Source organism: Athene cunicularia (assembly GCF_003259725.1).
Source record: "Athene cunicularia isolate RWA chromosome 18 unlocalized genomic scaffold, athCun1 chr18_part1, whole genome shotgun sequence".
Classification (NCBI taxonomy): domain Eukaryota; kingdom Metazoa; phylum Chordata; class Aves; order Strigiformes; family Strigidae; genus Athene; species Athene cunicularia.
In genome coordinates this window covers 7,423,560-7,449,372 of record NW_020799123.1, presented here as the reverse complement: position 1 = coordinate 7,449,372, position 25,813 = coordinate 7,423,560, and the positions used below count along the sequence as shown (strand labels likewise).

The 25,813-nt window shown below is 38.7% G+C and overlaps 1 protein-coding gene across 1 annotated transcript in view; it reads left to right on the top strand.

The window, feature by feature from the left end:
* The window catches only part of CA10 (carbonic anhydrase 10), a 178,126-nt gene that overhangs the window by 150,033 nt on the left and 2,280 nt on the right, over nucleotides 1-25,813 (top strand). Inside the window, exons 5-7 of the mRNA XM_026861294.1 lie at nucleotides 14,223-14,318; nucleotides 16,595-16,667; nucleotides 23,959-24,113. Of these exons, the coding sequence (XP_026717095.1) occupies nucleotides 14,223-14,318; nucleotides 16,595-16,667; nucleotides 23,959-24,113 (324 nt within the window). The remainder of the gene's footprint in view (nucleotides 1-14,222; nucleotides 14,319-16,594; nucleotides 16,668-23,958; nucleotides 24,114-25,813) is intronic.

The window sequence follows — 25,813 nt, the reverse complement described above, 5'->3', positions numbered from 1 at the left end:
CCCAGTTCTGCACAAAGTGATTTATTAGAGAGATTGCATTTTTTTTCCCTTCTGGAAAGTGTCAGTTTCTGAACAAGATCAAATAATCTCCTGTGCTTCAGTATTGACTAATTTTAATTATTAAAACCTTTCTCCCAGGAAAAACTCTTCATGCTGTTTGCTAAGAAACCAGCAATTTTTAATAGAATTCAGGAACTTGTTTTCTTCAGGAGATCAGGGAACACTGGAGACAGAATTCTGACTTTAAACTGGTCTCACAGTTCAATGACATTTTTTTTAAAAGTAAGAAGAACTAGCTTTACCTTGTTTTTTTAATCTCTGTGTCTGCCTTTAAATTTGCAATAATGGGCTTTGCAAGACTAGAGTAATAGTATCATATAATTTGTTATGCAGTAAAACTTAATTATATATATTTAAATGAATTACAAAGCTAAACACATACTTTGCATATATACTGCACTTATTAAGATCAGAAGTCAATCTTTTATTAGATATCATTTTAGTGATATGCAGTCCCCATTGCCATAATTTTATATGGGATCCTTTCCTCACAACAGCCTAGCAAATTGGTATTGTTAAAGTGTCAATGAAAAAAATAATAGCTACATTTGTATTATAATTTCTCACATTTAAGTTCTCAGGTTTTCACATCATTGACAAATAATTAGATGTTTTAGCAAGGTAACAGGATAATTACGCTGTTTCTCTATAACTCAAAATCTAAGGACAGCACTATCCGCATTTAAAGCATGATGCAACTTTGCCTACAGACATCACAAACCACCATATCTTACTACAACAACAAATTGTTTACTGCATTATAATGAAATCAAATACATGCTTAATGATGTAAGCTTGACAAAGTAATAAAGTAACACATACAGTCAACATTATCTCCAATTAGGTGTCTACTGTGGTTGAAGAGTTCTTAACCTGACATTTAAAGAGCTGGGGTTTTATCTGCTGTAATTTTCAGCTCCATTTCATCTGTGCGCTAAGAGAAAGGTTCTCTTTCCCTGTGCAAGAGCCATACCAGAGGATAATGTACGTAACAAAGAAATTAAATAAAGGAAGATGTAGTAGGCACAACATTAGGACTAACTGAAGAAGCTACAGCTGGTCAAATTTGTGAATAGTAATTTCATGTGGGAAAAATAAGACAAAACCCACAGGAGACATTGCTCGTGTTAAATGATCTTTTCTTGCACATCTAACAAATAGCAATACCATTCCAGTCATTGTGCACCAACGTTCATAAATATTTGCATGATATTAGGAGGTTTGCATGAATTCAAAGCTAACCACAGCACTTGCCTCAGCCCAGCATCACAGTCGCTCTGCGAGCACACAGCTCCCTGCCTCCATGGGGAAAGCAGGACCCACAGCTCGCTCTCTAAAACAACCACCCTCCCGAGGGGGTTTCAGCAGGTGGAGGTGGCTGCTGCCGGGGATGGCAGAGGGGCAAGCACCATCTACTGCTCTCTGCCCCCCTCCTCACTTCGGATCAGTAAGGCCACTGAAGCCGAAAGGCAGTTGCTGCACAGGAACCCTTCACATCCCCTCACGTCGTTTAGATGTTAATCCCCCGTGGAAGTAACACTGCAGAGCCCCATTCCATTCACATTTCTGGGGTCTACGGCTCTTCCAGGGGGAACTGGAAGAAGCAAGAAATAAATAGCATGTGGTGTTTACGTGGCAGTCAGAAATACTCTGAAGGCCAGAGCCTTTGCCAGCAAGAAGGAGCTGCTTTCACAGCCCGACTGAGGCCAGGCTTTCTGCCAGGAAAAAATACTTTACTGCATGGACAGAATAAATTTCAGAGACTTTTAATTGGATCATCACCCAATTCACCTTTTCTAATTGCAGAAAGTCCAACAGACTAAAGATTTCTTCAGGAGTCCAGCATTTGGGAGCATGGCACATTCCCTGGTTTTCTTTCATTAAGGGAAAAATACCTGTTTGGCACGTCAGGTCTTTCCATGCCAGCATTTTCAGCGTTTCAGCTACGTAAATTAACCTGCAAATGAATACAGACTGTGTTTCATAATGGGAGGAAAAAAGCTTTGACTTCTGTTGCCTGATGCAGAAAGCCTGCCGATACAAATTGCAGGTGTGATTTTACTGCTGGCTCTTTCACCCCCATCATGTCCAAGGGCCTGGTTTGAGCACTGAAGGGACTCTGGGCTCACCTATGCTTCAAAGGCAGACGTGTCACACTTGTGTTTCCAATCTGAACTGCTGTTGCTACACTCACCACCCTTTCCAGTGAGAGATGAATTACCAGTTAAAAGATTCCAGATTCACCACGAGACAGATAATAAGATGAACACTCACACACAGGATCCCCAAAGCACTCTGTGCTCAGGAACCTCCATTCCACAACCCTCCAATCCCGTTGAGCAGAGATGTTTTTAAGGTTAGAGATGATGCACCATGGCTTCACCCTCTGTTCATTCATCCCAATTCCTAACTGAAGTGCTAGCATTTTTACAAAGATGCTGTCTGCATAACTGATATTTTTCACCCTTCTGTCAATTTAATATTCACATCTCACTGCTCAAACGGCACATGCCAGCACATGACAGAGACATGGCAGGTACCATTTATTTCTGTTGGGACTTGCAATGGGCTTTCATTATTTTTCACCGAGCTTCACTTATTAAACTTTAAAACTTGTGAATGGAAGTGTAATTTTGGAGCATATTCACAAAGTTAACTCTCAGCTTTACCTCCTAACGTTTAGGCAGGATTTTCAAATGGTTCCTTGTTTCTAAGCATTCACATTGTTATACAGACAAACTGAACTGAGGCCGTTGGTGTTTAGCTAGTCCGGGCAACAATTGCCAATGAGTTAGGAGAAGGTTGCTACTGTGCTGAAATATATAATTAGAAAGTTTCTGAAACAAATGGAAGAGGAGAGGTTCTCTTCTTCTCTTTGAAGCCAAGGCGTTTATTTGTGTGGATGTAGGGAAGCAGCCTTGAGAGATGACTTAAAACAGGAAATTGCAGAAAATACCTTTAACAAAGAAAACCACTGTTAGATCCTTGAACTTCAACCAACCACGGTATAATTAAGGCTACTGAAAGGCTTCTGTGATCATCATCTTCCTCTAAGCTGCAGTTGTGTGACTGTACTGAGCTGCTCCTATCACGTGGCAATTTTCAGTGCCCTTTACGAGATACCCAGAAGAATGTGTTCTTATGGTAAACAAATGCTGCTGTGTGTGATTTCATGCCCTTTTAATTTATGCTGTACTGCATTGGTTGAGTAGTGTTTGCCAATATCCTACTTTCTTTCACCACATCTGCAGATAGAGCGAAAAGGCTTACTGTATAAAAGATAACTGCCTTAGTTATGACTTCCAAGTGTCAGTTATCTTTCCTACTGAGCGTAATGCCACTCAGTTCATTTAGAAACAAGATAATTTTACAGTTGTCTGCTTTAAGCTGTACTATCTCCTATTCTTAGATAATTCATGTCTTCTTGTTTTGTCTGTGCTCATTATTTCTCAACTTCAAACTTACCTTTTAAACTACAAATGTGAAACTTACGCAATTTACATAAACAACAAAAGGCAGTTGTACTTCCCTTAGCTTTAAAAAAGCTTCCAGGATATTCTTAAAAAAAAACAAAAACAAAAACAAAAAACCCACACCTTACTTTCTGCCTGCAGGGCAGATCTGTGCCTTCTTTCCTCTCGATCTCTGACTCTGCACCTTGAACAAGAAATCCTGGTGTGAAATTTCTTCAAATGATTTCTAAAGATTTGGCTCTGCAACATATCATCTCATCTACTACAGCATTAATATCCTAAAGGACCTTCAATAATTCAATAAAACATTCATTCCAGAAATGCTTTTGGCTATTTCGAGTCAAGCTGGGCTTCCTCAAACTTTGTGTTTGAGCCCTCAACTTACATTCAAAGATTTAATGCAATGATCACTAGCAGGTATATCCATTTCAAATTCTTCTCCTCTTTTATCAGGCTTTAAATGTTTTGCTGTTATCACTCTTTAAGGCGGTGGAAATTTAAGTGCCCCACAGTCTCCTGCCAAAACTATTTGTATTCTGAGCTTCTTTTGGCACCTTTTATGGATGATGTGTCACAAATTGTCATGGATGAGTAACACAAATTGAGCTTCATAACATGACATTCATTATCCTTGATGCTTTCCCCAACACGGTTAATGTTATATCTGAGCATCTCACAACATTGTTACAGGAGAAGTGCAGCTATTCCCATGTCAGGGATGGCAAGCTGAGCAGAAATGGTAGGAAGGTTTGCTTAAGGGCAGAGGAGTTGAACGTAATTTTCTTAAGTCATAGGTGAGCAATCTAATCAGTAAAGGGGAAGGACACTCGGGAGAAAAGCATGTGTCAATAAATCATTCGGAAAGATCCCATGAGGCCCTGTGTGTATTTTCACATTTAACTTTCAATGGATATACTACTAATACTTTACAATTCCACTGGTTTGAAACAGTCTCATCTCACCAAATGCATGTGTTCATCCTCCACATTTATGCGCCACTTTCCCTTCCCAAAGGACCAGCAGACCATCTATCTCCCTTTCTTCCCCTCCTCCCTGCAAGAGCAGCCAGTTTCCACACATCCTGTGCCATGAGCTTCCCCGATGCTACACATGCCAGCAGGGAGTGGGGAAGGAGAGGTCACAAGGCCATGCACCATGGCAGGAGCAGTAAGGACAGGCTGGATGCCTCCGCTAGGCTGAGCTCAGGCAACAGAAGAGAGCACTCGGACAGGCAGGAGCTGCTGCCCAAATGGGCTGGACCGCGACTTCACGAACCTCAGATGGACCACACCAATAGCTTCTTAAAACACATCCTCAGTTATTCTGTGCTTTCCTCAAATACACACCTTATTGTAATTTTAAGAATATAAACTCCCATGCTTAATTTTTGCCATGGAAAAATTACATTCTTAATTTAACAGTATGCTTCTATACTCAAGAGGGCGAGTAAGGCGATTATCAGTTTTATCTCTGCCTCTGGTTTGTAATCCTACCACCAACCTTTTCTTCTTGTTAGTTAACATCAGGTATTATAAGCTTTATCACTTTTTTCCTACTAGATTATAAAATGAGGACAAAACATAAGGCCTAGATCAACAACTAGATTTTTCACTAGCCCAAATCCTATTAACTTTTTTTTTTTTTGCTCATTCTTTTATTCATCAGTCTGATATTTCTCTGTCTGCTCTTGCCCATCACGCTCACCCTTTGAGCAGAGATGTAGCTACAGATGGTATTTTGGCAAAGTAGTCTGAGAGCTGTAGTGGCATCACATGTTGTTAGAGAAGGTTTGAACTGTTAACGTGTCTCTGTCACACCGTTCAGTGACCTCACACATGTGTCTTTTTGACTCACTGTCTCAGGGCAACACAGCGAACAACAAAAACAGCATCAGTTGCTGCTTGACTATAGTTTTGACTTGCAGAAACCATTTTCTGCTGCTTTCTGGACTGACTGCTAAAGAAATAACAGAATTCTCCCAGAAATTCAGAGCACCATTATATAACTGAATCTCCCAAATGGAGCGTTTATACTGAATTCATCATCATGGTGTCTGAGCATCTGTTGTATTTAAAATGAGAAAACAATTTAAATGTGGTGTTTAGTCAGAAAATCCTGCACGAGTCCAGAAATGATGATAGGCTCATGTAATAGCCTTTTTTTCCTACATTATCCCTCTTCTCTTTTAAGATGTAACTTTTGCAGATTATGGATTGGGTCAGTGCCAAATTACAGGTTGCAGTGAAATTTTGCATCAGCCAAGACATAATCAACATCCAACATTTGAGTCTAAGACTTCATTTTGATCCTTATACAAAGTGAATTGCAGAACAGTGTCATTTATTTATGTTTACCCAGCACTTGCTCATCTGCTAACAATGAATGACAGGAGTGGTTGACTGGCCAGTCAGCCAAAAACACCCCATGTTTAGAGTAATCGGCAGTGGAAGGCTTCAGCAACGACTGCCCTGTCAAAAATTCTCCTGAAGGCACACAGCAACCAGGATCACAGACACATCTATGTACCTCTGGGGTTCAGTTTGGATTGTTTCTCCATTGTGTCTCCTTCTATCTGGAAGTAAAAATGATTGTGACACTTGGAACAGTTCCAGCAGCATTTGAATGGCAGGAATCCGTTACCTTTCACATTTATTATTTCAGTCTCTCATTTACTTTTTTTTTTTTTTGGTATTAGCACAAAGGTGAAAAGTCCTAATAGCAAATTCTGAGACATGCACAGCTAATCTGGCCTCTGGTAGTAACTGGTACTTTTTACTGTGGATGCTTAAAAGAAACATCAAGTTTTAAATATTGTTTAAAATAGTCATTTTTTGTAGTTGCAAATGAATTAAAGACTTACAAAAGAAATAAGAACATATAAAAATATTAAAGATAAATACTTTTTAAATCTTCTACACTCCATTCAGGTCATATTTTTCATATCTTCTATCTGCAATGGTAGCATATAAACAAATTATAAGTATGTTTTACTCTGTTAGTAGCCTCATCAGTGTAAGATACCAGGTCAGCACCCAAACTGGCTGTCCTGCTTCAGATCTGATTCTCACCGATGTCTTTTCAAAGTACTGTTAAACACTGAGTTAGAGGATCTTTGAACAGATGCCTCAGAAAGCTTAATACTCTCACTCACCTTGCATTTGTACATTTGCATCTTGAGAAACGACTTTAAACCTAAAGCGGGCAATGTTACCTTTTTTTTTTTCCCCAAAAAAAGTCATAGCATATGCTGAAAGAACAGGCAGTGTTAACGACTTACCAGGAACCCTGGATAAAGCTCATTGTTTGTCAAACATTTGTCAAACAGAGGTACTGCAAGTTAGTTCAAGTTAGTTCTTGTTACCAACTGGTCTAATAAAGTGTCAGACACCCTTTGCAGTTTAAGTACTAATTCCTAGCATATCTTACTTCTAGTAAAGTAGATTTTGCACCCAAGGGTAGTTAACCCTTGACTGTATTTCCATTTTACTGCATGATACATTACTGCATTTCTCCATACAGGCTTTTATAGAGCTGTCTGTTCAAAAGAAGGAGAAAACCAAGTTTCTTCCTTGCATATCCTTGTCTCTAAATTAGGGACACACAGATTTGATGGCTGGACCACTCGGTGGGTAAGGAACTGGCTGGGTGGTCACACGCAAAGAGTTGCAGTCAATGGCTTGATATCCCAGTGGAGAGCAGTGACAAGGGGCGCTCCTCGGGGGTCAGTGCTGGGACCGGAGCTGTTTAACATCTTTGTTGGCGACATGGACAGTGGCACTGAGCACACCCTCAGCAAGTTTGCCAGCCACACCGAGCTGTGTGGTGCGGTCGACACGCTGGAGGGAAGGGATCCATCCAGAGGGACCTGGACAGGCTGGAGAGGCGGCCCTGTGCGACCCTCGAGAAGTTCAACAAGGCCAAGTGAGAGCTCCTGCTCGTGGGCTGGGGCAATCCCAAGCACAACTACAGGCTGGGCGAGGGGTGGATGGAGAGCAGCCCTGCAGAGAAGGGCTTGGGGGGATTTATTAGTGGATGGAAAACTGACTGAGCCAGCGATGTGCCCTCGCAGCCCAGAAAGCCAACCATACCCCGGGCTGCATCCAGAGAAGTGTGGCAGCAGGTCAAGGGAGGGGACTGTCCCCCTCTGCTCTGCTCTCGGGAGACCCCACCTGCAGTGCTGCTGCGTTCAGCTCTGGGGCCCCCAGTGTAAGAAACACATGGACCTGTTGGGACGAGTCCAGAGGAGGCCACGAGGATGATGAGGGGGCTGGAGCATCTCCCCTGTGAGGACAGGCTGAGAGAGTTGGGGGTTTGAGCCGAGAGAAGGCTCTGGAAAGACTTCATAGTGTTCTTGCAGTACTTAAAGGGAGCTACAGAAAAGGTAGAGCCAGAAAATTTGGGGCTGTCCCCTCCCTGGCAGGGTTCAAGGCCAGGTTGGACGGGGCTCTGAGCAACCTGGGCTAGTGGAAGGTGTCCCTGCCCATGGCAGGGGGCTTGGCACTGGATGATCTTTAAGGTCCCTTCCAACCCAAACACTTCTGTGATTCTGTATGATTCTTAGTCTTATTCTTTTAAGTAAAAAAGAACTACATTTTTTTATTTATCTAGGATACATTTGCTGACATATTGCTATAAATGTGCATGACAAGCCTTTCTATTAAACCAGTATTTTATAAGCATTTCTTTTAAATCATGAAATAACTGTCAAAAGCAGTAAAAAAAACACCAAACCACAAAACACATCTGTCAGCAACAGTCTAAAGAACCTCAGTTTTAATAGGGAAAACATCAAAGAGTCAGAGATATAAAATTATTTCAAACAAATGTTGTTTGCATTTCTCCTTTGTTATATTAGAGTAAGTTAATCTTTTAAACTGATTTTAGTGTTAAACCCACAGTAGTTTGCTAAAACACTATGTAAACTAAGTATAGGTGGTCATGTAAAATTTATTTTACCAACAACATAAGGATACCTCACTGCTGTGGGCTTATACATAAAAAAACCCAAAACCAGACAGGTAGATTTACAGATTAATTAATAAGTACGTGGGTAATACCACCTTGGCATATCCTAACTTTTCATGGTAGTGTACCCCGTGCATGAAAAAAAGATGGGTTTGGTTTTCAAAGACAATTACAGTGAACCTTAATTTCTGCCTTCTTAAGCAGCATTGTTCTGAGCCCACAGACAGCCCAGTTCTCCAGCTGTTAAATGAATAGGCTCACTGAAAGAAAAAAGGGACTGAGAACTGGACCAGAGTGTTAAAAGATCTTACCCCATTTGAATTGTAATCACTTGCGCCTTGAGCAGGCCAGGAGTATCCACCAAGATTCGATAATTAAATACGCACAATCTTAGTGCATTCTCCTTTCATGTGGGTGAGTGCGCATGTGGACAAACAAGCCTTGATCATTGTAAGAATTCAGGAAAACACATTAACATCCAGCTCCGAATTGTAACCACATATGAAAAAAATGCAATTAACTTTTTTTTTTTTTTTCCTTGAATAGTCCATGTGATATTTAGGCCTCTTGTTAAGCGACACCCCATAAAAATCCTTCATCACTTGCCAAAGATGCATCACTGCCAGGTCCGACGAACCAAGACATACCAGGACCACAGGTCCCTGGTGCATGTTCTCACAGATGGTGTTATACCTTTCCATGAAGCAGGAGGTGTGTTTAATTTAAGACAAATCTAAAAAGATTTTTGTCAATCACACAAATTACACATCCTAGAACCAGGGGACATTTAAAAAAAACCCTTCATTTCTTTCACAGAGTGAGGATCTCAGATCTCATACCTGTTCGGGTCCACAAAATTAGTGTCATAAATAACTCTTAGGGGATATGACATTACTGCTCTTTCCAAAGGGTTTTACAAGACCTGTAAGAGCAACTGTCTTTTAACTCTGGAATATCAACTGTCGTTATAATAGGTTTTAACTCATTAAAGTTATTTTCCTCCCTGGACACCTGTCATGCTGATACTACATTTCACTTGTTTTATTAAACTTTGGATAAACAAAAATGCATAATTCTTTTCCTCGATGAGATCTTAGCCACTTTTTACAAGGACTCTGATTCAAAACAAACATTTAACTTGTCTTCTTGAGCAATTTCACTTGCTTTTTTTTTTCCCTGCTGTGCTGGAAACATGCTTTGTGCTTGCTCTCAATCAGGTATCCCAACAGTTTTTCACGTAGCACAGCACAGTACAAATATTATAGTTACAGATTAGCTGTTCCCTGCTGCCATTCACTTCATGACTTAGATCCCTTGTCATCTGTAAATCAAAATATTTATGCACTCAATTATAACACTACCAAGTGAGAATAAAGGGTATTCCATTACTCCCAAGAGGACTGTGTAAACATTTGAGTAAAGTACTGCGATACACTAAATTCTCTCAGTTTCATACTTCTCCATGTCTCACTGCAGCAGAACAGCTCACAGTGATCTCACACTTACAAAAGGGTTATGCATGCACACTGGATCAGAGCTCTGTAATTCACAGAGTGGCTTTGTCCAAGTTGAAAAAATGCTTAAAGATTACTGAAAGGAGTCCCTGAAATTTCTGGCATCCACAACCATCCACACAGCAAACTGCCTCCTTTTGCTTAGCCCGTGAGCCTTGGTCAAATGCCACACAGGAAATATCCTGCTACTAGCTCTGCCCAAAGAAGCACATTTCACCTGGGTGAAGGATCAAGGAAAACAGCAAAACACACTGCAGAGTAAAACCAGTACAAACAATGTGAGTGCTGTGGGTACAGGGCTGAACTTTAGATAAAGTACAGCAGAGAAGAGGTTATTACCATTATAAACACACGTGCCCGTGTGCTAGGAACGGGAATTAGATGTTTTCACCACCGTGGTCAGAACATGAGCCATAATATCAGCCTTTCTGTATTATTTTGCCCCAAAGACACAGCCTGCCCTGCTGAGAAGAGTGTGCTGTGCGGATTAGCCCTAAGATGCTGCGTTAGCTCCTGCTGACATTCCCAACACCACAACCTCAGGGGTCTAAAGTGCCGTGTCTGCTCCTGGCCCAATGCAGATTCTTGGGTGATGGAACAAGGGCACATTCCGGATTTTCATCAGCTAGAAGAGAGTAATTAATCTCAATTCTCTTCTTCTCCCTGAAAAATAGAACTTCTATAGCTTGAGGAAAACTAAGAACTATCAGCTCTTCTGATAATTAATCTTAAATGGGGAACCTTCCAAAGAAAATCAATAGCTTGTAACAAGATTCTGTATTGTGTTTGAGCCCTGAAACTCAAACTAGGATCAAAAGGTGCTTTCAGCACTGCAAGTTTGCTCTTGTTGTGTATTATTTTTAATACAGTGTCATCATTTGAAAAAGTGAGATTTTTCACATGTGAGCAATTTTAGTTATGTGTGGCTTCACCTTCATGGAAGACTCCAGTAATATTTTATACAGACTATAAGATTAGAGGTATTTCAGGCAACTTGAAAGAAATTTTTCTCAAAAGAAGGAATTTAATAGGGAATTATTTTTTTTTTCTTTATCCTGCATGTAATATTCTATAGCTAAAACATCTTTATTCATTTGTACCTTTCTAAATTAGTCTGTTCCATATGAGAAACTTTAAAAATGATGTCTCTTTACATGGTCAGTCTTTTTTTAAGAAAAAAGAAAAATCTAATGAATTTAACCATGGTGCTATGGAAACAGCTTTAAAATTAATTTGGGTGCAGGAAGAAATGATGCAACTCTAACGCAGAGAAAGTGACAGATTTCAGAAGAAAAAAAAGGCTGTCTTCATTCAGCACTGGGATCTTTGAGAAATGGTAAAGCATAGCAAGGCAAGGAGATCTTTTCAAGCTATAGTGAAGCAAGATTTCTCAAGCACATTCTCCAAAACGGTTCATTACCAAACTGAGATGTGATAAGGAGGGGCGGAGTGGGGCAGAGACATACAGACTTGCAAGAATGGGAAACTTGAAATGAAAGCCGCTTGAAAGCACTGGTGAAGAATGGCAAAGTTCTTAGACAAGTGCTTTTATTGTAAAGACAGCGCAATACAGGGTGGAGAGTTCATTTATAGATCAGCAAAAGAAATAACTGTTCTAATTCCTAATTTGTTCAATCCTGTTAACTCATTCCCACAAATCCCTACTGACTGCCTGCAGTCTGGTGTGAGTCTTGCACAGTGAATTGTGTCTTTTTCTGACATCGAGAGAGGTTTCCATCAGAGCCAGCACACTATTATGTGTTGAGGCCCATATCTCACTGCACTGTAACGTGTGATGCAAGACTAGAACTGCACTGCACAGCAGGCTCCTTGCAGTGAGCCTGGGACAAATATCCTATATGTGGTCATGTATACTTCAGGATTTTTATTTCCGTAAGTCCCATCAGTAAAAATGAGAGTTTGACACTGACTCAGGGCTTCCACAGGTGGAAGGAAAATTTGGTCCTTACTTTTACCTAGTCCTGCACGAGACATTTTGGGTTGTTAGATAAGTTAATCTAATTCATTGTTATTCTGGGACTTTGTACAGAAGGAATGCTAGTCTAAAACAGATTTCATCACTTATTTCTTTGATAATTCACAAGTTAATTTGGTGCCAGAGTGAATAGTTGTACATAAAAAGAAAAATATGTTATTAGCCTAAAAATTTCAGTGACTGCACAGTCCCTCGAACCATGATGTTCAGCAGTATCACAAAGTGATGACTAATGAGCCTATAACCTTTATGTGCTGTAGAGTAAATACTCCCATTAATTCCTTACAAGACCTTTAGAATACATACTGCATTCATCCTGCCTCCTAGCTGTCAGAATTTAGTAGATGACTTCATTGGCTACTTTGACATTTTTACTTTTTCATTCCAGTTTGGTTTGTTTGCTTGCCTTAAAAATTGCCTGCTGTGTGAATTGTAAAAAGGTCAACCAACAGTTCCCAATTCAGACAGGACAAAAGTAACTGAAATTAACACATTATAGCAGTAATTTTGACCCTTACTTTATCTTTTCAGTCTGTGAACTGTTAGCTGTAAATATTAAAGCTATGTGCCAAAGATCTTCCAGTCTTACTAATACAAATACTCTCTTTCAGAATTTCCACTGCCCCTTTTTACATCAATGTCCAAATGCTAAAACAGCGTCACTAAGAGATTGGGGGGTGGTGGGAGGACAATGCTCGGTGGATTTTTTATATTAGCAAAGCTCACAAGATACAATTCTGAGTAACGTACTTACAAGAAAAACAGATTTTGTGATCAGGGCGGAGTGTAGGAAATAGAAATGTCTGAACACTCCCAAAGATTGGATATCATCGCTTATTTCTCAACTTATCATTGACTGAGGTAAGAATGGTGTAAGTTACACAATAATTGGGATGCTGTTATATTTCGGATCATTATTAGTATACGTGTTGGTGGACAGAGGTACTCGGATGGCAAAGCAAGGCTTTGTAACCTGCTTGTGCACCGCAGATCGTACAGGGAGGTCATTCCTGCAGAGAAATCCTTGCAATTGTATTTCACTCCTGAAGCACCAGACGTGGCATTCATCCAAAAGACAAAGTCACTGATGCAGGAACTAAACCCCATTTCAGTGGGTTTTGAGGTGTTGTGGTTTGGGTTTTTTCCTGATTATAAATGTGGAAAGCACACTATGATGAAATTTCTCTGCTGGCAGTCTTTGGCCATTCAGACTACCAGAAAACATAGATCAAATTAATACTGATCTTGTAAGTAAGTCTAAAAATGTCAGTGGACTATCTTTAGATTTATGCCAGCACATGGAAGACACATCTGGTTTTTAAATACAAACATCAGGCTGCTGCAATTCTGAAGATGCCAGAACAGTGACCTTACTTTTCTAGTTGACATCTGAAAACTCAGACAGACATCTTTAGGCTAAATAAAGCTAACTAGCCTTTGAAATTCTTAGGAGTACTTAACTGCCTCACAAGTTCATTAAAGTTGTTCATCTTTTTAAAACAAATGAGGCTACAAATTGCAGTATAAATGGTAACAGTGTCCAGTGATCCCAGAGAAATCAAATACCATTGTCCTGGGTAAGACGCTTACATATGCAGGGAGAAGGATGAATGGTGCCTTCATAATTTAAGGATTCCAGCAAATCATAAAACTAAAAAGCAGAAGGAAAGCTATAGGAGCTAAGGAAAACCTGGTTAACAATAATACAGCAAGTGCCTAACTGTAGGAGCTTTTGTAACCAAGTTTGCAAAATCTGGGACCAATGAATATTAGTATTTTGAACTCCACGAGTGCTGGTTTAAACAGTTCCAAACCCATATCCCATATGTTTCTTCAAATATTTCAACTCCTGACTCCTCTGTGTTTGGCTTGAGGCTGAAAAGTACAGATTACTTGATGCCCATGGCAAGTGCTGTTGCAACAGGGAACGATGTCAACCCCTGCAGTGCAATTCATCACTTGATGTGGGAAAATTCACTTACTGGCAATTTAGAAGAAAACACGCTGGTGCTGTGCCAGTTGGAGCCAGATGGTGACTGAAATTATTAAAATCATGCATGCTGCAAACCTCTGAAAAATTGCACTGTTACAAAATATCCTAATCATAGATGGGCTCCTAATACCAACCAATTGGTGTATAGAGAGTATTTGCAAACAGTGTATGGTACGATTTGCTACTGTTTAATTGTAATCTTTCCCTTCCCTGTTTTCTAGGTTCAACTAATCCACTATAACCATGAGCTGTACACAAATGTCACAGAAGCTGCAAAGAGTCCTAATGGGTTGGTGGTAGTTTCCATATTTATGAAAGTACGTATTCAGTATTATCAATCCCTAATATATAGACAATGGATTACTTTTCCCATGAGCCGTAAATGTAGGAGTTAGACTCCTCAGTATACTATGGCAATGCCTAGAGGTTCTGATCTGGAATTCAGAGACAGCATCATCCTAAGGATGGAACACATAATCTCTAAAGCATTTACAATGTAATGCAAGGAAAAAGAAAAAGGGATAAGAGAGGGGGAAAAACAATCCTTAAATCATAAACAGTTGTACCACTTTAACTAGTAACAGAAGTTACTAATCTTGCAGATTGGGTATGTCCTTCCTGAGATGTTAGTCATTCAATTAAAAGTACATCTCTACTAGTAGTTTAAGTTCCTGGGACAGAGGGCATGTTTGCCCATTGGAGACATGCTGATGTTTCAAAGTCAGGAAAATAAGTTTTCCTCACAACATCATTTTAAACATTTTAAATTATCAAAACTGAAAGAACATTAAAAATGTGTCTCAGTATCTTCCGTTTCACAGAGCTAGGAAGACACATGAATATTTTGTTGTATTTTGGTCTCCATCCTGTTCTGTTCAAGATGCATAGTTAGGTCTATAAATTAGTGATCTGGCATTGAACTCAAGACTTAATAGTTTGCTCAAATCTCCCTAATTACATTGGAGAAACCTTTTCTCTCATTTTATATGAAGAATGCATCTCCCCAGAAATGCTGTTCATATTCTGCCATTACATATCTCTGTTCCATCAGTCTAAAAAAGCGTATACTGAAGCATAAGTGCTTCATACTGAAAAAAATAGCTTTCCCTCATCAAACCTTGTGCACTGGATATCGATTAACTCCCTTTAATATTCTCTAATTCCATTTCATAAGATAAAGTTCCTGACAAAGCATTAACCTCAGAATTAAAATATGCATTTCACAGAGTATATCGGATAATCAGACATGAAAATTACCCGTTTATACAGGTCTAATATGTAAGATATTTAGGTTACTTTTTTTCATGCAAAATCTATCATATTACGATCTTGCTTGAATTCACGCAAAATGATAAAATTGAAGCAAGCCTTCAAAATGCCCAGCACACCAATTTTGTCTAAATAATGTATCACTCAAGTACTTGCTGAGTTGCACACCTCTCGTTCTGCCTCACCATATTTTTCTCCAGGTCTCTCTCACCAGCATGAAAAGATGTTTTCTATTTTAAATGTCCAAAGTTAGAAAAACTTCCAAGTGAAGTAACTATCTTAATTTCCACAAAATAGAACCTGAAGTGAATTTTCCTGAATGTTACCTGACAAACAGAGCTGGATTACAGTTTGTCCAATAGCCCATTTATGTTCCTAAATCTTAACTAAACTTTTTGTGAAGTTTTCCATTTTCAAAATAAATTGATTTCATTCTGGATAAATGCTAGATGTGTAACAGCAGCATCCAGTGCCTCATAAAAAAAACTACATCACAGAATAATTGAAAGGTAAGTAGGATATTAGAAGGCTAAAGAGTTATTAAAATGTCTCCATAAAAAATATGACACTAATTTTGTTGCTAACCAATAATAATTTTGCCATTTGCAGTACAATAAAATATCTAATTCAATTACCATTGATAATCAACAATTATATTGTTGATGAAGTACATGCATTCCCTTTCTCCCCCCAAAACCACCCAAGAAAAAACATTACAACAATACCTCTAAGCCCTCTACCTTTTTTTCCTCAAAATGCTCTTCAGGTATGCTGATGTTAATGTAGACTGAATGTTTTATGTGTATGCATACATGTATGGATACATATTTGTCAGTGCATGTGGGTGAAATTTAGGCATTTCATACCTGTATGTAAAACAAAGGAAAGACAGATTTTATTTGCAATCTGAATAGTCTGCTGCAAGGAAAGTATTCTCAATAAATAGCAAAATAATAGAATACTATATGAAAATCCTACCTAATGATATTAACCACCTGCAAATCCCATCAAAGCTGTTGGAAAAGAAACCTGTAGTCAGACTTGTATTCAGGCATTAATTTCTGTTCATCCTGTTCTCCCATCCCTGTTTTTTTTTTAATTTATTTTTCGATACTATCTTTCAAACAAGTTTCGTTAGAAAAATATCTAAGTCATTATTTCCTCTTCCCACAACAATGAAAAAAATGCAGAAACAATTTGGAGGAGTGGCAGGAGAAAGAGGATGAGTGTGTGTGTGTGTGTGTGTGTGTGCATTTCCAGCTGTGTTTCCAGACAGGAAATGTTGGTGGGAAGATTTTGACGTTGTACATTTTCTCTTCTGTAGGTATCCGAATCATCAAATCCATTTCTAAATCGTATGCTTAACAGAGACACCATAACGAGAATAACGTATAAAAGTAAGTTTCTTTTCATTTACTAAGGCTAACAGCTGTATGCTTTTAGTATCAAATAACATATTTAGCAATCCGCTGAAACAAGAGGCACTTCATTACGGGCAAAATTTATAAAGTTTGCATTGCCAGCAACTCTGCATGATAAACTCGGGAACCTGAAAAATCTATTAAGATCATCAATTCATCAAAAGAATTTTGAACTTCAAAGACTATTTTATGTTTAAACAAGCAATAAATTAAAAAAATTGTACTTAACAAATACATATACTGTATTCACACAGAATACTCAGGAGAAACTGCCTACTGTTAGCAGTAAAAGTAACAGGCAGAGCAGCCTGGATTATATCAAATCAAGTGACGTCAAGATGCTGCATCATTAACTGTAGATTAGGATTCAATTAATGCTCTCTTTTTGTACTGAGAAGTTATGGTATTTCCATTCAACTACTGCTGCATTTAATGGCTGTATAAAGAGGTCATTAACATAGCATGTGTGTTTGTTGTACTCACATTTGGAAAGCCTTTAACTGATAATGCTCAATAATTCCATGTTAGTATATTGAACTTAGGGAAAACTGGAGCTTAAATGTCAGTGAAAATTAGGCTAGTTTAACGAAAGTCATGAAAAATACATATATCTCAGTGGAACAAATTAAATCTGTTCTCCTAAAATCCTATTCCCTTTGTCAAATATTCACTTGAATTCCAAGCAGCCATGAAGTTAATAAGTTAAACGATACCAGAATTTAGCTTTCAGAAAGTCCACAGCAAGCTGAAGAGATGAGGTTACTGTAAAACTCAGCCTTTGCTTGTTATTCTGTAAACAACGACTTGACATTTTTCATAAACTTCATTAATTTTCCTTTTGTTTATGAAAGCAGGGAAAGAGTTTCTCATGATAACTGGAATGAGACTGGTGGTCAGGACTCTAGGATTTGGTGAACAATTCTACTAGGGTTTGCCTCAGTTTACCTCTCTGTAAATGAAATCTATTGTACTATATACTCTACAGCAACGTAATGTTACTTGGAAAACTTTATATCTGAAACTCCACAGATCTCAAATGTCAATATTTAAGTTCAACAAAAGTCACTGAACTTCAGGTTTGTGATTATGGTTTGGAGAGATGTCTATAGATGTCCCTGAAGTACAGAGTCTGATTTCTTTCCAGGGACTCCATCTTTTCCTCCTCCCTGCAAAGCCAGGACTGTAAATAAAAAAGTGTAGATTTGAGACCAACGTAAAGTGAAAGCATAGAATTTTACCTACTAATTCCTGAACAAGAGAGCATTCAAAACATTTTGAGTCTTGTCATACAATACAGAATTTGAACAATAGAGCCAATCCAACCCCATCCTTAAGTAGATAGTTCCTTGTCCTCTCTAACACTCACCTTTCTTCCCGCTGATGTTCCTCTAATTTTACCTTACAGTTAACAAATCTTGTTGCATCTTTGGTCCAAATAAAAGGCCTTTATTGTGATAAAACTCTTTTCTCCATTATACCTATAGAAAGGAAGGTAACAAATGGTTCCACTCAGAATATTTTTTTCCAGATTGTTCTGTCAATATGAAACATTGTCTTCTCTGCATGGAAGAAGCAGGGATTAGCCCAGTTTTTAAACTGCCTGTCTTGATTCCTTACAAAAACACAGCAATACTGTTCTGGAAGAGCCTCCTGCCTACCAGCGCTGCTGCAGCATCCTGGAGACAGGAAATTATCATTAAGGCTGTATGTGCTTTTTCAGGCTCTGAACAAATTACATATTCCTGGCTTCTGTCTGGGGACCAGCCAGCAGATCTCTGACTGTACCGCTGAGGAAGCTGCTTTTCCCCACATACACACACAGACCAATCAGGTCTCACACACTGAAGAAGAGAAGACTGCTGCCTCGCTCTTCCCATCGCAGCAGCTGTACCTCAGCCTTTTTTCTGTACTCCTTGGCCCCACATGCTGCAGTGGCTGGCCAGCAGAGAAAGACTGGACAGCCTGTGGTGGCTGGGAGCAGAGAGGCCATGATTAGGGATATAGAGCTCCACAGGGCAGGAAGGCACTGCCAGGGTCTTGCCCTTGTTGTGTGAGTGAGTGTGCAACTGTCACCCACACCAGCAGGCAAGTGTACCGTCCCGATACCAAATATTTCATTTGCAGGCTTGCTGATAAGCAAGCAGTCCTCCTCTCTGGAGCTGACAGCATCCTACCACCTTTCATTGGTTGTTTTGCCTCTTTAGAAGGAAAATGCAATTCCAATCATACCTAATTTGGGTTTACTAAATGAAATTTCACATGAAGATGAACACATAGCATAGGCTGCAAAATCAATGATTAACGGAACTGTTTCAATTTTTAAGCACTTCTCACTAACAAGTTTATCTCTTAAAATGAAATCCTTTGTAGATACAATGCACATAATATTCTGCAGGGCGTTAGGTTACTTACTGTAGTAACAAGTATTGACTGGGAATTTTTTAGTATAAATTGGGAACGTGAAAGTGTTATTGAAAGTAATTTTGCAGTTGTCTTGCGTGATGGATTATAGCATCATTGCTGAAAACTAATTTTACCTCTTACATTGCAAGGATTTCTATTCTGCCTTTCACAGCTGGAGGTTTTTAGCTTGTGCTTTAGGGGTCCACTCCTGAAGTCAATACTCAGCAGGCTGCTGACAAAATGACCAGTCCCAGTGTGCTCAAAGGGAGCGTGGAGCGAATGATAAGTGGAGCACAGGTTCAGAGTCAGGACAGCTAGTAACATAACTGAAGTACTTTTGTTAAAGAACAACAACAAAATTAAGAGCTATCTATGCTGATGCATGAAATTTCCATGGGCAAAATGCATTAAAAGAGGAATTTCTACTCTTAGTTATTAATGGCTACAGCAAAGTAAAGTGGACCCCAAGGAATTTCTAACCAGATTTTAAATGCTTATTTTATTCTGTTATCATAGCCCAAAGAATCTGCTGTGAAATTGTTGAAACAAGTGTTCTTTCAACCAGGCTTTAGTCAGAAGCTATGTGAATATCTCTAAAGAAAAGCTGTTTTAATATTCTTCTTTAAGTATGACATTTGAGGGGATAAGTTAGCTTTCTTTCAGAACAGTTATGCTGCAGTAGCTTCCACCCAGTGTTTGCTTCACACTGGAAAGAAGTAACATTTTAGATTCCCAAAATTCCGTATGAAAATTTGGTTCTGTCGTTCTCCACCAAAATACCGCCACAGCTAGGCAGAAGAGCTGTAAAATTCTGAATTTCCTAAAATTCAATCTTTAGCTATTTTATAGATAACATACAAGTGAATAACCTATTCTGATTTTAAGAGGTTATCCTGAAAATGCTTAAGATTCAGATTTATGAAATAAAGAGCCTATTAATTTCTCAAGTTCATGTTTCAGTGCCTTCTCGGAAGGACTGAGCTCTTGCAGCCCCTGTCACAGTAAGTGGAAGCTCAGCAGTCTCAAACCAGGCCCCGAGGGACTAACCTCAGGTATTCAAAATGAGTCTCTGTCAGCCTGGGTCTAAGCGACTTGTGAAAGCTGGCAAATGGAGAAACTCTGTGTCAGGGTTAAAAACCTGAGGCTCCCTACATGCCTTATCCTGTAAATCTAGTCTAGTTAGAGCTGTACTTTCCCTTTTTAGATTATCACATGAACTTCAAAACTAAATGGACCTTCCTTCATTCAGTAAATAATATATTCCCTATAGATACTACTCTTTTAAAGAGAGCATACATTAGATTTGCTGTGAAAGCAGACCCCATGCACCTATTACAACTGTAGGGATAAAAAGAGGATTTCCACCAATTGCTAAGAAAATTGTCAGTCAAGGCCTTTATGTAAATGAATATGAAATCTAATGATATCTGATTTGTATAGAGCAGAGTTCAGGAGTTCAGGAATCACCCTAAAGCACAAGCGGATCAAGATAAACAGAATGTGGGCTGTAGATAGGAATGATGCTGGGAATACAGTTAAGGCTGAAGGAGCTTATTAAAGGAAGTTTATTACTAGCAAGAGATCACACGTGGTGATTTTGACCATTCTGAACTACATACTTCCAATAAATGTAAGACAAGACATTAAAGTGTTGCAGTCTAGCATTAGGGCAAATTCAGTTCCACAATGGGAAACCTTTATCAAGATGTGAGGAAAGGGAAACAGCAGAACTGCTCATGGGAAAAATGTTGTTAACCAAACGCTTATTCTTTAGTCTTTTCTCAGGCTGTTCTCATGGAGTCATACAACTTCCCCTGGGAATATAACCCATATTCAGCATGAATAAATAGTGCTTTTACTTGGACAAACTCTTTTATTTCATTATTTCATTCACCCCTATCATCCCTTTTTTCCTGAAGTTATATTTTCCTCCAGTTTCCCATTAATCACAACTGACGGGTTTTGACCCTTAGCATAATTCACTGTCTCTCCTTAAACATATTCCAAGTGAAGAAAGAGGCAACAAACCAGGTTTGGAGCCACTTCACTTCTGCATGCTGGTGGAGGAGATGGCCACACATTCTGTAGGTCCTCAGTAACTTAAGAAGTTGATCCAGTAAGGCTAAGGAGAGCATCTCTCCTGAGCTTGAGCGTACTGGCATTTATCAGGCTTGCTTGAAGGAGTAGGAGAACCATGCCCCACACTGTTACATGCCATATTCCACCCCTGGAGGGTTATTATGTTCTGAGGATGACTAAATGCTGTAAATCCGTAGACAAAAGTTAGAAGCCCATATTAAAATAATGAATTGCATCTCTATTAAAGCAATGTGAGGCAGTTCCAAACCCCCCATGATTACCTGCACTAATGCCAGCAGTAAATCTGTTTCTCTATCTTCCATTTGATAAGTAGTCCTATTGTTAATAATTTGTGCACTGTTCTGAATACAAATTTATCAACTAGAATGTGACACACACACAAAAAAAAAAAAATATATATATATATATATCATCAATATCCCTCAGCAGTATTAATCTTTAGTTTGCTTTCCAACCCTAGTAAACATTTCAGGGTAAATTCTACCTTGTTTAAATCATTTTAGCCCAAAGTCAATATGGATGTGAGAAAGCAGATTTGGTCCTTTAAATCTGAAACTATCTATTCTGACTGACTCTGTGCCATTTGGAGCTAACACACCACTCTCCATGGTTCATAAATAATGAACAGGATGTTCATGTGGGAAAGGGAAAAATGTGTGATGACTCATCGAAAACAGGCACTGGCTTGAAAAAAAAATGCATTCATTCTCTTCCTATATAATCCTAGCAAAATTACCGCTGCACTGCAAATAATGTTTTTAATGAATAGGACACAGGTGTATTCAGTCATCTCTAGCTGTTAAAATTGACAGCGTTTTGATTCTAATACTATAGCAATGGTTTTGCACTTTTCTCTGGAAAATTCTAGGGGTAGAAAGACTCTGTATCCCAGGCCATGGGCCAGTGAAGGCTGAGCATGTTAATAAAGGTGACAGTCAGCCTCCTAACAGGACACTAACAGTGCTTTCCCTTCTACTTGAGGATCCAGCTATATAGCATGACAATTACCGTGGCTCAAAGTGCAAGAACATGGCAGAAGGCTGTATTGCTGACAGACCTGAAAGGACATGCCAAGATTCTATTTTGTAAAATAACAAACACATTTAAATAACTGTAAGGCACTGGTCAGTGTGTATAAAGCTTACACGCTCGCTTTAACACTTCAACTGGTGCTAGAGCCACTAAATTACTACCCTAGAAGCTTGTAGCATGTTGAGTGCACTATGTCAAAATAAAAAAAAAAAAAGATTACATTGTCTTTGCATGTGTTCTTTGATTTTCTGTCACCCAAGACAGTAGTCTGCAGTCTTTTTTTTTCCCATGAGGTAGCATGAGACAAGCACTTCGCTCATCTGAGTTTTGTCCTTCACCTATAATATGCTCCATTTACAATAATAAAATTAAAGTTAAATTACTCTTTTCTTTTTCAGTCTGTATATGCTTCCTTGATCATTCATATTTCTTTTTTTAATTCCATTTACTATCTTTTCCTGATGTCCAAGGAACTATTTATCAGCTTTAAAAAAAAAAAAAGCACAAAACAAAACATAAAACCAAGAACTGTTTAAACTTACAGTGAATGGTACCTGAAAAAACATCAGAGAATCCAGCCAAAATGCTTAAATTATTGACATTGTCTTAAAAGATGCATTTTCAACATTTTTTAGTCTGAGCAGCATCTTCCATTCTTGCTTTCCATTAAAACCAATGCTAGCTCGTCTTGTGTATTGGAAGGGGAGACAGCCTTGCCCACTTTTTAGCACTCACTCTGCACATGAACCTCGTTGAACACACTACATGCAAGCGAGAGCATGCAAAGAGATTTCACATTACTGCTTGTACCCAGCCCAGCTTTCTCCAAGGTGCACTATAGCAGTAGCGTATAGAAGCGTGTATATCCCTGAGTATTTCCTATTAAGGAACTCCTACCTCCTAAAATTTGGCAGGAGAATCTAAGCTCCAGTTTTGACAGCACTGCCAGAAATATTGTAGGGCCAGCATTACACGAGGGAAATGGCACACACAGTATAGAAAAGGCTAAGAAACTTTGATGAATTTTGAAAGATATAACCATATCTCATTATACCTTAGTACATGGCCACAGAGCGAATTCTGTTGCAGAGGGATACCTCATTAATTCCCAGGGAGACTTACAATAAAAGCAAGGGAACCTAGTAAGCTGCTTTCCAGTGTACTTTTCCACCCCGATTTTAGCATTCCGGATGAGCTTGCACTGCATCCACCCCCACTGTGCACATGAAAGGCCAGCAGGCTTCACTGAGCAGCTTTATTATCATGCATTAACCTTAACTTCCTCCTGGGGTAGAAGGGCAATTAAATTTTAACACTCTTGGCCATCCCAAGGCTTTGTTGAGCAAAAATTGTTAATCACTCCAAAATATGGTGAGTTGGCCTTCTCCAAAGACTGCTGCATCTAAATCAATAACTGCAACTTCAAGAAACTTTTAACTGCAGCTTTTAAATGCGATTCATAGAGTCACTGTGAATGCTTGTGCTAAACTCACAGAAGGCGTGCATGGGCATCTAAGAGTAGAACTCAGCCCAAGCAGGACCAGTGAACTCACATCGCTTGTTCTTGTCCAAACTGCTGGAGCGCTCAGAAATTTATGTTCACTGCACTTCATATTTCACTATAACTCGATGATGTTCAAGAAAAAGGATTGTACCTAAAAAGAGTGTGACCTTTTTTTTTTTTTTTTGTGAAGCTATTTTGTTATCTCAGTTACTTTTCTTTATTCTCCAGATGATGCATACTTACTACAGGGGCTTAATATTGAGGAACTTTATCCAGAGACATCTAGTTTCATTACGTATGATGGGTCAATGACAATTCCACCCTGCTATGAAACAGCAAGCTGGATAATAATGAACAAACCTGTCTACATAACAAGGATGCAGGTAAAAATAATTTTTTTGATTAATCAATCTAGTGTAGGTACAAAACAATATATTAAACACATATATTTATAGCTTTACACACAAAATTATATTCAAGCTTTTGCTATAGGCATCTCCGCCTGTGATTTATACAGTTTGCAAAAGCACTGAAGTTTTTTACCAAAATAAAAATATTAACTATTTGGAGCTCTAAGTATCTATACACACACACACTTTAAGGTGGGCCCTACTTTCAGTGAGTGTTTGAACCAAATGGTTTCCAGCGGTTTCTTCCAAACTAAATTATTCTGTGACTCTGTGAATAGCTATACGGGGATTCTAAAACAAATTTAGCAGTGTTGCACAAAAGTAGCTGAGGTTAATAACTATAACAGAGGCCATTCTCAGGTCAGAAAGAAACAGAAAAATTGTGAGTGACACTTGTGGCCATTTAAATACATGTTGATAACACATTAATGTGACAGAGAATCAATATACGGGACCTTCTTGAAAAAAAAAAATCAACTAGTGCTTTCTGGTACGGAATAAGAGATGACAGGATAGACATTGCAGATATCTTCAGAAAAATCCAATTGACAAAGTGAAGTCCCTACTAGAAAGAAGCAGGATAAACTATGCAAAAGGACAAGACAATTAATTTAATAGTCAAATTACGCTGCTGAGGAAACAGACCAGTGGAAAAGCCACGAAGACTACATTTCTGTATAGCTCGCTCACAACCCAAGGCCTAACATCAGAAAGCAACAACTTTAAGACCAACTGCAATCTTCTCCAGAGCTTCCATCAGCAAGTTGCCTATGGAGCTCTGAGCTGAACTAAAACCTCCCTCTTCTCTTGCATACTAGAATCCCGAGGGAATACTTGAACCACCATCTGCCTGTCCAAAGCAGAAGCAATCTGGCCTGAGAAGTGAAACAAGGAACGATAAAACAACCCTAAATATTACTTTGGGATTTAAAATTATATTAACAATGTAAATAAGATGGCTTTTAAAAGCCTGAGAGATGTTTTATCTTTGTGATATTCCTTCTGTCCAATTTTGTCTAGATGCAGAGAAAGCACTTTGTGTCTTTTCTAAATGGGTAATTTGGGGGAATGACACAGCTGAGCACAGGCAAACATGCTGTACGTTCTGAACTTTTCAAGCAGGGGACCTGAACATTTTCCTACGAGCAACGTTTTTAGTTACATTAATGTACAAAACAAGGATTAGAATATTTCTAGAGTCTGTGCTAGTACCTATGGGCTATAATCTCATGATACTCACTCCTTGTCATGCTTTACTGGTTAGTTACATCCTCCATTATTAGTGCTGCAAATTGATTTCATGGAATACTTACTAATTACATTGTGTACTCAGACTGATAGAGTAATGCACGGCTCAAGTTTTCCCTGGAAGCTGTTAAAGATTTTCCGTATGTAAAACCCAGCTACTGGATTTCCCCAGTTAAGCATTAAATGTCACAACCAAACCTCTTAAAATTGTACAGACATGGAAAATATTTTCTTAAAAAAAAAAAAAAAAAGTAAAAAGACAGTATTACAGTAAATGTGATTACAATTTTGATACAGTTTTCCTGAACTAATTTAGCTTCACAAAGAAAGACTTTTCAGCCTTTGTACATATGAAATTCTTCCTCTTTCCCCCCCTCCCTCAAATTAAAAAAAAAAAAAAAAAAAAAAAAAAAAAAAAAAAGGGG